General features: G+C 33.8%; 1 protein-coding gene across 1 annotated transcript in view; it reads right to left on the reverse strand.

The window, feature by feature from the left end:
• The window catches only part of alcama (activated leukocyte cell adhesion molecule a), a 111,866-nt gene that overhangs the window by 38,487 nt on the left and 58,944 nt on the right, over positions 1-14,435 (reverse strand). The window contains exons 2-5 of the mRNA XM_028800242.2: positions 5,952-6,052; positions 4,187-4,406; positions 1,818-1,882; positions 292-379 (exon numbers count right to left, since the gene is read on the reverse strand). Of these exons, the coding sequence (XP_028656075.1) occupies positions 292-379; positions 1,818-1,882; positions 4,187-4,406; positions 5,952-6,052 (474 nt within the window). The remainder of the gene's footprint in view (positions 1-291; positions 380-1,817; positions 1,883-4,186; positions 4,407-5,951; positions 6,053-14,435) is intronic.

A 14,435-nucleotide genomic window follows, 5' to 3' on the forward strand; every position in this document is an offset into this window, starting at 1 on the left:
CTAAAACTATTCCTTTTTACATTTGTGTGTTCTAAAACTCTTACCTCTGTCAGTTCTGAGTTTTTCTCATTAATCAAATATTGACAAGAAAAAGGATGAGCAGGAGGATGGATGGATATATAAATGGATTCAAACTTATATTACCACAAAATGTATCTATTTCACGTATAACACATTTTAATCAGTAATCCAAAAACAGGTTCTGTGTCACACATTAGTCACTTGTAGAGAAATTTGTGTAGCTAGTTACCTAAAACAACTTGGCTATACCAATCACAACTTTAGACTTACTTGTTTCATCTGCTATAAGAGGCTGTCCATTTTTTAACCATGTTATGTTGCCTTTTGGATTGCTGTCCTTTGAAATGCAGTCTCCTACCTGTGAATAAAATATTGTAATATAAGAGACATGCATTTTTTTCAGTTCAATTTTTTTCTTATTAAGCACATTTTCACTCAAGAGCCTGGTACACTATACAATAATTCTCAATAAAGAATGTCTAAGGGGCAGGTTGGGAAAAAAAACAATTGTACTGCTAAAACAGAGAATCACCATGTATAATAGAGGTCCACCTTCCATATGTTTAGATTTTTGAAACAAAATATGCAGTGGCTAGTTAATTAAATATACCAGGATAAAAGCAAGTAGGTTCTCTTTCATAACTCTGAACTGCCTGTTTTCAATTAAAGAAAATGAATGAATGGAAAGATAGCTTTAGGTGCTCTAAATTAGATTTAAAGAGTGCCAACTAGGATACTGGTGCAGTTACAGTAGATGTGATAGTTTTGTACAGACTGGATTGGTCAATGATACTTACTGAGAAAAAGGCTGTTTGTTAGCTTTCACCTCTGAGATGCACAACAGGGCTGAGATTGGTTGATTGGGACAACTACACACATTGTGCATGCTAAGTCAAATAATATCTCAACTTTTTTCAGACAATCCTTTTGGGACAACACTTCTTCTTCAACTAGCATTTATCAGTAAAGTTATATAGATGGTTGTACAGGGATTCATCTAATGAGTAACAGTGCCCAGGTATGTGTTAAGGTTTACAGTTCTTTTATATCAGGCAATTTCGAACGTTATAAACAACCCGACTGAACCACTACCACAGACTTGAGGTGTTGACATCTGACATAATTGGTCCACTGTACAAAACTATTCTTACAGACTATAATTGCAGATGAAAAGGAATTTTTGTTTTATCTAGATAAACCAATATGCCTTCCCTCCACAATTCAGCATGCTAGCATTACATGGGTACAATTCCATAAGATTAAAAAAAAACAGTACTTTACCATATACAATCTAAGAAGGTACAGAAAAAATAGATATGGAATAGGTTCTAGTAAACAAATACTGCAGATAATTCATTAGTCAATCTCTGCAACCAGAGAGAGAACTAAAATCTTCAACTGGCCAGGAAATCAAATAATTATTCCATTAAATCATTTTATGGTCAAGTTAGAAGTCAGTTTAAAAACAGTTAAAAATGCCATTTAAGACCTTTAAAAATGCCAGAACATGGCTAATAAATGTTTTTTAAAAATACTTTTCTCTTAATTCACGCAAGTGTCACAGATATAACACATTAGCACAGAGAAACTCTGATTGCTTTTTTTTGCTGCATTTTAAGTATTAAAAACCCATTATGTTAAACAAAGAAGAGCACAAAACACATTTTCTGCTCTCCTAAGGAAATTATTACGGATGTCCAGATGCAATGATAAGTAATTTGTGCAAATTGACATTAGTGACTCAGTATTATTGAGGTTGCTTAGAATTTCCTGCAGGATGCTACTATATCTCTCACCTTTATTAGTTTTCCTACTTCAAGGTTTGTTGGTTGATTAATGATTTCTGGTTTTGATGGTTTCTCTGATGGAGAAAGAAAAAAAAAGTTCCATAGGAGGTTAAGGAACCCAATTAATCAATAAAAGACAATTTCTTTCTCCCAACTCATACAATGCTTACACACACACTATCAACATTGTGTATATATTATAAAAGGCTTTGCATACTTAGTACAAAACTAAATGCTGTATATGTAGTAAATTAACCATGATTTTATAAATTTTATAGGTGTATAGGATACATTCACACCACAGCTGAATTCTGATTTTTATCTCCTATCTCATCTTTTCAGAGAAGTATGAACAGATTTGGACCACTTTAGTATGTATCACTGAATCCAATACAGACATATGCAACTTGAAAGTGGCCTGGGTTTCAACTAATTTGACATTTTTATGTGATCCTTGTCATATCTCTTCATTGAAAAGATAAGACTATAGTACCAACTTAGCATACCAAAGGAACAAATGCAAGGCTGTGGATTTAATAAGCAACTGCTATGTGTTTTTGATAGAAATGGCACATATCATGAAGATTATTTTTAGGAGAAGGTCCTATGGAAAGATGTTGACATAATTAATCAAGTGTCCCTCATGACATTATGAAGTAGTCAAACCACTGCTTTTCATCACAACCCTGTGGTAGTACATCTTATAGTGTTTTTTCTGTGGGTGAAATTTAAACTATTTATAGCTCAATTTTTGTTTTAGAGGTAGAATCTAAATTCACTGTGTTGTTTGGAAGTGGTGCAGTGTAAGTAATGCTCATGGGAGAAGAGGCAGGATGGCTGTCCAAGGTTGAAGAAGGTTCCAAAAGGACTGGGTGTACTCATCCTACGGGTGTTTAAAATGTTCAACAGGCATTGGTAGGGAAAAGGTTTTTGGTTGAAAGGGCTGTCTGATGATATTCTGCTTCACAAGAAGACAGATGTTCAGTAGTGTCCTGGAGGAGACCTCCACACAACATGTAAAACTGAGGCAGAAAGAGGGATTATTTTTATTTGAGTATTTTGTGCTTTGTTATTAAGATTCGCTTTTCCTACAGATACTTCTAAAATGGCAATGGGAAAAGAAATCTGATGTTTTCAGTTTTATATATTTTTGAAATAATTGCATTTAATTGAGTGTAATATTTTTGCTTTCCACTAGAGATTGTGCAAAAATACGAAAAGCAATGAGTCTAAGTAGAATAGTTTTTATACATTTTTCTACAAAATCTTTTGTCTGCACATTGGGTTATTACTCGGTTATGAACTACAAGATGGCCCATTGGAGCAGAGGTGTCCATGGCTGATGGCTGAAGGCACACAGCATGAAACATCCTCACATTTCCCATGAATGCTGGGTAATCTCCTGCACCTACAAGCTTCTGCGCCGAAATAATTCTGTTCAAAAGCAGCATGTACAATCTTTCACTTTCTATTTCTCTTACTTGCAACCATGATCCAATTAATTTGTTGGCATACTGAACTAAAAATAAAATTAGGTAGTACAACAGCCAGCACGTTGGGGTTGTGGCAGTGGTCTAACAGATTGTTTTTATTGAATTTGCAGATTCATTGCAAATTCAGGATATACAGTATATCTGTAGTGTGCACACTCATCTCATATTGGAATTGCTTGCAAAATTAATTTGAAAAGTCAAACAAAACTGGTTATGAACCAAATATCAGAATTGAGTTACTTTTAGCTGCATTGTGAACGTAACCACAGTCACTTCTCATCACTGCCACATGGATGTGTGCCTTAGGTATTAACAGAAGCTATATATATTGTGCTGTCAACACTCATGACTCACGTATAGTACATAGATCTATCTATTAAATTTAAATAAATAAAAATATTCACTGCTTTTAATACTAAAGGCATGCTACATATTAGTCTATTAACACACCTTAGTGAATGAAAAAGCATGGCACTATTTCCTCTGCAGCATGAAAGTTAACTAAAAGACAACATAACTTAAAATTGTGGAATTTTTATGACACAGAAATTAAGCTCCATATCCTTAAACTTGACTGCATAGAAATGCTCTAAAAAGAGTAAGATTTTTATGAATGGTATTCCTTAGCAGAACCAGTTAAGTATTTTACACACATGCCAGATTAACTTTACTGTGTATATGTTCCTGTATATATTTATTTTGTTTACATTTTATCTGATGTCTCTATTTTCATGTTTTTGACATATTTAAAGTTATATAAATGACAGAGTGCTTATATAAAGAATGAAATATGACATTAATACATTTATTTATTAATACAATTTTACACACTCTCAAATAGATAAGGAAAAAACAGGCCAATAAGTAGGCTCTCTATATACTTACTAAATACATTCACTATCACACTGGTCTCAAAAACATTGCTGTCTGTTGCCATCATGCACACATATTTGTGCTCATCTGCAAGGTTTGCCCCAGAAATCAGCAAACTATAGTTGGAAGTAATGTTCAGTCTGCCTTCATACTGTGGCCCATTTTCAAGGTTTAGTGAAGGCTTGTGTGCTGGCTTTGTTAGAAGGCTCTGAGATACTCCACCCTGGTCTTCCTGGGAAGGAAAATTAATTTGATTTAATTAAACAAAAACGATGCTCTGTCAGACACACCTATTGCATAAACTGACGTTCTGCACCTTACTTTAGATAAATACAAAGTACTATTCAACAAGCAATAACTTATGAATACAAGATCCATGAAATTGAGCTACAGAAAAAATGTAGAGCTTTTCTTGATATATTGCTCTTATCTTTCATACATTTTAAAAACAGCCACTTCCTACTAAGATAGACTAATGGAATGTCAGCTGTTACATTGAGAATAATTTGTGGTGACCAGTTCTTGCCCCTAACCCCCTGAAAAATGGCACAAGTAAAGCTATTTAAAAATATTCACCAAACAATAATGAAAAGCAACTTTTATATAAAATGTAATGCAAATGTTAAACATGTGCACCATCTACAGTACATGACTTTTACAAAATGCCTGGTAGAAATAGAAGAACAAGTTATATATTTGCTACCTAGCCTAAAGTACTTGAACAGCTGTCTTCTTTATTTTCAATAGTTTTAATTGACTTTATTTTGATGGGAAAATAGCTATTATCATTAAATGTAACCAAATGTTATATTGGTGCTACCCAGATTTCCCCAATACATCAGGAAATGGTTTATTTGAAAAATATTACTTAAAATAAATCTTTCTTGTAGTAAACATATAAAATCATTTCATAAAAAGATAACAAGGTTAATGAGTTTTTGTCTTTACAAGCTGAAGTGAATTACAACTGGGCAGTTTTTGCTGCTTGACAAATTAATGTTGTTTAGATGTTGCTGATATAATACAGTTGATCTAAACAAATTATGATAAAATAAAAAAAGACATCTTTGGAGATTCATTACCAAGCAGTAGTCATTCCAGCACCTTTATGGATGTATACCATCTGCATATCAGAACAGGAAATCCACATGAAGCTAAACATATTTGAGCCCAGCCAACACTTCGATGGGTGACCATCCACAAAAAGCTCGAGTTGCTGCTGAATGAGGTACTGGTGAGGCCATTTGAAGTAATTTACCTTCTGGCCTGTCTGTGGATCCCAAACTACCAGTGCAGCTGTATAGATTAGACATAAAACCAAGGTCCCAACACAGTGTAATCATAAAAGGTCCCTGGACATCCTTTGAAAAACAGCAGGGTGGTTTACAGTGTCCACCACTGCCTGGTCATTTTGACCCCCTAATAAATCCCAGCACCATAGTGGCAAACTCTTTCTCTTACTCCCTCACTGAATAATAGCTAATGTGCCGCGAGTGTACTGGCACATAAATGGTCATTGAAGCATAATACAGGTGGATACTACACAGGGGTGCACCTTTGTCTATGTAAAGTGCTTTGAGTAGGATTTAAAAGCGCTACATAAATGTAATATTTTGTTATTAGCTGCACAAATCATTGGTGTTAAAACTTACGTAAACTTAGGTTAGTGTTTATACTTTCTAGTACAAGGTATTTGAAATAAGAGGTACCCAATACAGCCTACATCCTGTTTTAGACTAAACATCACTTAGCTGAAAAACTGAATGGTAATACTTACATATTTCCATTTTACAAACATTAAGTCTGGAACCACTATTGAACCACAAGGTATGGTGATTGTTTCTCCATAGACTGCAGTTACTCTTTGGATGCCATGCACTAGGGGAAAAAAAAAAAGGATTATGATTTGCAAAAAGCAATAAGAAACTTTTATGGGTAACACAGTCCTTCAAGTATCCACTATTATAGTGACAACAATGTATTAATCATTTATTTTAAAGTCCAATCTGATAAACATCCCATACACTGAAGGAGGACATATTAGATTCTTTCAGATACTTACACTAACATTCTAATATGCATCTACAGTATATTATTTCTAAACAAATGCTCCCAGTAGGAATATTTTAATTATACTGTATTGCTTTATACACATTGGACCCCAAGAGAACTAAAATAAAGAAAAAGCATTACAAATTTAAGTCTGTCGTGTAACACAGTGAAATTAGATTGAATGCAGTCTATGTTTAATGGCAGTGATGCTTCATTACACAGAGGTGACAAAGAAAATAAAACCAAATGGCTAATGCACCGTTAACCATTTTTCTCATTTTCCAAATGTTTTCTTTCTCCCTTCTGTGTAATTAAAGTTTTCCACTCCATAAATCTTTCTTAGTGTTTAAAGTCGTCAAATACCTACACACAGCAGCAATGTCATCCTAGACTTTTACGCAAGTAAGAATGAATGCCAAGCCAACTGAAAAGAGTGCATGTGCACATTCTATAATAGGACTTGCTCAGATATCACATTTTCTAAATATATTTAGCCATCGACTATATTACCACTTAAGATTCCATTTTTTTTAACTCATATTTCCTCCAAAAATCTAAAGCTGATGTTCAAATAACTCCAGATTTTAGGTTGGAGTCTTGGATTTGCTCCTTCAAACATGTCCCCCATCATGGTTTTGATATTTTCCAGAAGGAAGAGGTTTGGGTTCAGTTCACAGATTAACACATTTTGGTCCTGGATGGTTTTGGAATTTTCAAAGTTCTTCTAAACTTGAAATAAGGGAAACTATGTTGATATACAATTTATTTACTGAGTTTCTGTAAAAAGTCAAATTTCTTCTTTAGGTCAAATACAGTAATGTCCCACTATCAATAAAATGCATGGTTTTGTTCATTTTTATTTGTGATCTAGCCTTAACCTTTACATTAAATTTAAAAAAATATTAATTTGACAAATAACCTAATACCAGATATTGTAACAAATTTATATTGTATTATTCTACACTCATATTTTTTAACTTATTTAATGAAAGCCTCTTATGATTTCACAATGTCAACCTTTTACATAAATATAAAAAATATATAACTAAGAGTTGGCATGAAGTCAAAATGCTCCACCAAAATAACAATCTTAAAGTAAAAAATTTAATTACAAATTAAAGACATTAACCTTAATTTGAAACTTGTGCTGTTTGAAACATGTCTTGTTTAAGAATGTGTTACTTTATTTCATTCTCTCTTGATGACCAACACCTATTAATTACATTTTCAAATGATACTGGAAATGCTGGGTGTTTCTGCTCAACTTGAACTTGAACTGTATTGCAAGGCAATACATTTGCTAGGAATCATAGTAATGAATGTTAATATATTGCACAAAACATAAAATACATAAAACAATGTGGCAAAGTAGACTCACACTCATGCCCACTAATATATAGAGTAGAACTTCAAAAGTAAGCATAATTTAGATTGTATAGATATGTCTAGATATCAGGAAGAGACCGATATGAATTAGAGATTATTTTTAAGCAAACGAAAGCGATTCCACTGTATTCACAGAAGCACTATTTATAACTAGTGGTCAATTAGGTAAGAAATGTTTCCTAAAATCCACAGCCATTTTCATCATTTCCAGAGTATTCAGGATGAGATTGTTCAGGATGTAACAACTGGCCAGTCGATCCACTTCCCTTTGATATGGCATATCACGTGATCACTGTGGTATCATGCTCAAATTTTAGTGGTTTTACAGGTGGGCCACTGGAGGTACAGTCATTGGTGTGCGTAATGAAAAAGATAAAGAACACACTCCTGAGGAGATCCTGTACTCGTGGACAAGAGCCCTGACTGATATCTGCCCAGCTTCACGGTCTGCTTTTCTGAGAGTCCCACATTCTGAGATATGTGACAGTCCAAGTTCACAAGTGAAATGTTTACAATAGAAAAGGTCTACAACAACTGTGTCAATTGCTGAATTAAATTCCGCAAATAAGATCCTGTCATAAGTACCTAGAGAGTCTAAATGCTACAAGATGTCGTGGAGACCCATGTTTACTGCATCCTCAATAGACTTGTTGGTACTGTAAAACCGTAGTGAATATTCACCTTATCAAGTCTGATATACTTAATATCATGAAGAAGCAGGTGTTCAATGTCTTCATTTATTACTGAAGTCAACGTCACTGGCCTGAAAATCTGTAAGGCAAGAAATGTTTTGTTTCTTGGGCACAGGGATAATTGTGGACTCTTTGAAAAAGGCATGAATATTGCACTGAGCCAAAGACTGATTCCAAATATCTGTAAACACAGGTTCTAACTGATCACTGCAAACTAGAAACACTGTCTGGACTTGATGCTTTCCAACATTACTCTCTCCAAAACAGCAGACCTATTTTGTATTCTGGGAAGTAGGGGTCGGAGAAGGAATTGGACAGCCACAAATGGGGTCCTGAGTGGTGGATGAGTGCACCTTAAAAAAAAGAGTGCAGCAGAAATTGTTCAGATGATTAAGCAGAGAAGGGTAGTCTGTGGTGGGAGAAGCTGTAAATATGTAACTAGTAATTATTCATAGAACATAACGGACATAGGGAAGCAAACATTGGAGAAAATGTTCTACTCCAGCTTGATATTGTATCTGATTCTGGGACATTTATCAGATTTCTTTTTAGCTGATAGAAAAGTGGGGATAACGCTGTTTACAAAACTAAGTGTCTATCTTAACTTTTCCAGCAACTTAGAAAACCATGTTTCACATGTATGGTATCAGAGGACTGTTTTTGTTGAATACACTTTTCCTGGCAAAAAATAACTCTTTACTGATATAATCCAGTGCATTATTTTCCAAACTACTCCCAGACAGGTTATTTTTTAATTTCTGTCTATAGGAGGGGACAAAATCTATCACAGAGTTGGCCAAGGGGATGCATGGAATGGAGCAGTAACATATGAGAGACATTTTCCCTCTCTACCAGAAGATTTCACTAGATGTCTGTATTTGAAATTTCACAGAAAATATAAAAAGGAATATAAATAAAGCTCTAGATATGAACAACTAGAGGAAAAATTATGATTCAATAAATGGCACCTTAAAAAATGTACAATCACAAGCCACATCAATTATACAGCTCAAGAGCAAAAGCGCAGTTAAAATGCAAAATCAATATTAAGGAGAGGTATTGTCCATAAGGAGAATGAGGTTAATACTATAAAAGTGTGACCTATCATAATATTTCAGTTACTTAGTATAAAGAGGACATTTCATGAAGGATGTATTAACAGCAAGAAGTGTTAAACAAAAAATTATAATATATACAATTATACTGTATATGATTCAACCACCCCTCAAAAGTAACTAGAAACTAGGTACAATCCTATAGGCTGTAAGATGCTCAGCAGTGCAAACAGAATCACAAGTAAACTAACTAATGGAGGCGTTTGCTACTGGCAAGAAAGAAATGTAGCTCTCCATTACAGGAGTATTGGTAGACAGGTGGCTTGGCTACATATAGGGCAGGTTCTGTGTTACGGTTATGGTTGCATTTTACAAGGAAGCCAAAATAAAATGTAATAGTAATACTGAATTTAGTAATTATTTTTACCCAAGCACATTCAATTACAAGTAATGCTTTACAATATTCAAGGGGAGAGTTCAAAAGTACATCTTAAATTGATCAAGAAATCTAAAATGGGTAAATTAAATAATCAGAGTAAGACAAATGCATGCTTCAGAAATTTACAGATGTGCTTATTCTATCTGACTTAAGATATCTACTGTTCAGAATGAAAAAAATGTTATTGCGCACATTTTCTTACTGACTTCACATCAGCAACTATGATTATATTCAAAATAAGGCATTAAATTAAAACCCACACACATATTTTTGGACCAGTTTTGATACAAAAATATTTTGAAGAACTTTACAGATTGGATCAGAATGATTTACAGCATAGGTTTTCCACCCAAAATGTTTAACAACATTCCTGCTTGAAGTCTTTTAACCCCAATGTGATAAACGGTAATTGTAACAGCAACTGTTTTTGCAGTTGTCACACATGTGGTAATCTCTGACACAAAAGAAATGGACAACTGCAGTTGTCATGTGACCAAAACAAGACAGCAGCCTTGAATAAACAGCAAAAAAACACATGGCATCAGTCAGGCAAAAGGTCTCAAGAAACTATCAAGCATAAAGGAAAATGAAACAAGCAATACAGCAATCCGGAAAAATTAATGACATACACTGATCTTACAGTAGCAGTGTCAGGTTAAAGATTATGTACTATACTGACTAATGAATATTCAGACATTTAAACAAAATTCTCACTTTCACTTACACTTTCTTCCTTTGTGAATATGCACTGAACACTTCCTTTCCGCATATATGAAACTAGAGTAGCAGTGATAATCTGTTGTTTATAATTTGCAAGTTACATTAATAGAAACATTAGTTGTCAGTATTAGATGTGAAATGTATATGATATTTTGATTGGAAAAACAATACTTCACACCATCTTTTATTTCTGTATGTGGTCCAAATATAGGTTCAATGCATACAGTAGAAGCATTGTATGCTATTAAATTACAGAAACAGAAAACAAAGGACTTTATTTCAATTATACTTAATACCCCTCCAAAAATACAATAAATTAAATTATTCACATGTATTACTTGTTTAAACAGCAGCAAATGATATACTCCTTAAAACTTTGGTATTGTTCACAAAACATGTACATGTGTTGACCATTATTGGAAGACAGAACAATTTGAGATTATCACACAGCATATATTTCAAAACAGATAAATGCTCACCAATGTTTTAATTATAAAACCATATGTATATTACTTGAGCTGCAAACAGACAATCTGGTAGTTTTGCTAGACACAATATTTCTACAGCTTTATTTAGGTAGAACAGCTGATCAAAAAGTAATGAGACTATCCCATTTTTTCCTTCATGGAGGCAGACATCAGAATGCTGTGCAGGTGTCTTTGAACACCATAAATCAATGCATGTGAACCTGAAGTTGGACCTCCCACCATACACTTCAACATTCTGTCACAGCAAGTGGATGTACCTTGTTCGCGTTGTCATGGTGGAAAAATAAGACATTCCTGTGATGGTACAGCAGAGTTTTGTGACTGAATTTAGTGTTAAGCATGGGAAGAGAGGTAATGAAACAACTGGGGTGTGGGGTGGGACTGAAAACAACTATGTGAAAACAAGTTCTCCTCAGATGAAGTGAAAACCCCACTGCCGTATCATTAATAGTGATGTTGCAAAATAGCTTGTTACTTGTCTTTATATTTTTTACAATATTTCAAAAGCTATTTATTCAATGTGAAAGACACGATTTTAAAAAAGAAATATGCTCCGAACCTGTGGGGACATCCAATTCTGAATTAAAAAAAAAAAAAAAAAAAGTCTCATTCCTTTCAATCAGCCCTCGTACTTTCATATAACAATTTAGTACACTTAAAATTATATTCTCTAATAATCAGAATGCCAGATCTACATATCTCACAGATCACACCTGTCTCTGGCTATAGCTCTACCTGCTATTTTTACCCATTTAAAATTTATCAATACCATACTGTTAAAAACCTTCAAAAAATTATAATTTCTGTATTTCTGAAGCTGAGCTGCAAAAACAGCGTTTTAAAATCCTACAAACCATGTTTCCCTTTCCAAAACACATACTTTCATTATTTTAAAAGAACAAATAATTTTGCCATGGCCACTACAAGGCAATGCCTGATATATAAAAAAAAAAGATTAAACATTAAGACGTTTCAGAATAATCTGATTGCTACACAGATTTCCATTACTTTGCCATTTAATAGTCATATTTCTCATCAAAAATGTATTCAGCAAACAAAGTATGCTGCCACAACATGATCAAAAAGTTTACAAACTGGTAAAATTTAAGTTGAAATTTAATGAAATTTGAAAAAGCATTTTTTACATGAGAGATTTTAGAGGTGTTTAGGAACAAATAAAGAAATATATGAGACTACCCTAATTATTTTTTTATTTTATATAAATTCATAACTAAAGTCCAACAAATGCTAGAAATTCATTGACAATTACAATGACCAATCTGAATCCACTTAATACACTTTACGACACAACCACCTAAAACAGTCATAGGAGTTTTTTAAGCTATGCCTTTAATTTCTTTTAAACATACGAGTCTTTGATATGAAACTGCATGTGCAAGTAAGCTACTTTAATAAATTCTGAACGTTCAAGACTTTCTGGTAAATACCTTAACTCATAAACTCATTGCTCTTTAATGACAAAGTTGATTATCCACAGGAAAAGTCTGGTGCACATCTGAAATACCACATCTCCTTGCCCAGACACACGTAAATTCTAGTCTTTTGAGTGAATTTGTAAATTTCAGTTGTAGATTGACATACATCAACAGAGAGAGACTGTCCACTTTGGTGACCTGCTCAGTTTTCATATACATTCACATACAGTAAATTCACTGCCTGAGCTACACAATAAGAAATAAGAAGGGTGGAATGTCTGTAAGTCTCCTAGAATCCAATAATGCAAGTAAAGAATTATTCAAAATAGTGGTCAAGAGAGAAATTTAAATTACCACTTGCCTTTCTCTGCTGTGTCAAAGAAGAAATAAATAAAAAATACTGTTCTTCTGATGGAAACCAAATAAACAAAAGTTTTTGGAGAATTGGGAGTTTTTATTCCATCAGCCTTTGCTCTTTCATTTGGTTTAGAGCTGAAATGGCCGCAAATTAATCACAGAAAATTAACTTGAGATTAATGTCTGCTTTGAACAGTGTCTAGTGGAGCCATCTCTTGGTCTTCCTTTGGCAGTCTGTAGAATAGTACATTTCTTGACTTAAAACCGTTAATAGCTTCAACATGAGGCTCAAACATTCTGGAGAGTATCTGGCTTTTAACCGGTTGTGTAAACTTCTCCCACATTTCCATTTGTATGTATCTTTGTTTACAATAATTGTGGAATTATGCTACTTCATCTTAACAGATTTATGAAAATTGCACAAAATACAGAACAGCAAAGGCCAGACAGTGAATGAATGCTGTAGAATAAATTGATTCAATTGCTTACATTGACATTTTACCAAATAGAAATCTACTTATAAATTATATCAATGATATATAAATACAATAATTTATATTGTGTATTAAAAATGTACCCCACTATTATGGAGTTGAGCCATTTCTTTGTCTACCCTTGAAAGTGCAGTCATTAGATATTTAACTGCAAGTCAAAAAGAGGTCAAAAACACACTACTATTGGTAACTGATCTTAGCATAATGTCTAAATATTTAACCAAGCTCTAATACCTACCAACTTTTAAATTCAAAATTAGTTTATAGCATTTCTTAATATCATTAATGTAAACATTGCAGAGTTTCCTTAAATGTGGCATGCTTTCTGTATAAAACTTGTTTTGAGTCACCAGAGACATAAATCTGACAATGCCTTTAGGCAACAACATGATCCCCCCTAGCCCCGTAAATGCATTCCTGGAATTCTCACTCTCTTTTAATAGTTTAATTTATAATGCAAAGCAAAACAGTGTTCTGATCTACAACTGCTATGCACTACCTAATAACCCCATGCATGTAGAGACTCAATTAAATTGAAAGTTGGAGAATTTTCAAATTGTGGTTATTCATAAAAAGAGATCACATTTTGTGTACAAAATATTTTTGTAACAGTGAGACATTAAAAAAAAGTACCCTAAGTTCTTGTCAATAAGCCGCGGCTTATCTAAGGAAAAAAGTTGTGAAAATGAAAAAATAGAATATCGGCTTATACATCCATCGCGGGGGTTGCGTTCCAGAGCCACCCGCGAAATAAGAATATCCGCGAAGTAGAAACCATATGTTTATATGGTTATTTTTATATTGTCATGCTTGGGTCACAGATTTGCGCAGAAACACAGGAGGTTGTAGAGAGACAGGAACGTTATTCAAACACTGCAAACAAACATTTGTCTCTTTTTCAAAAGTTTAAACTGTGCTCCATGACAAGACAGAGATGACAGTTCTGTCTCACAATTAAAAGAATGCAAACATATCTTCCTTTTCAAAGGAGTGCAAAGCAAGCAGTCAAAAAAAAAATCAATAGGGTTTTTTGGCTTTTAAGTATGCGAAGCACCGCCGGTACAAAGCTGTTGAAGGCGGCAGCTCACACCCCCTCTGTCAGGAGCAGGAAGAGATTGAGAGAGACAGAGAGAGACAGATAA

This window comes from Erpetoichthys calabaricus, chromosome 4 (assembly GCF_900747795.2).
Source record: "Erpetoichthys calabaricus chromosome 4, fErpCal1.3, whole genome shotgun sequence".
NCBI lineage: Eukaryota > Metazoa > Chordata > Cladistia > Polypteriformes > Polypteridae > Erpetoichthys > Erpetoichthys calabaricus.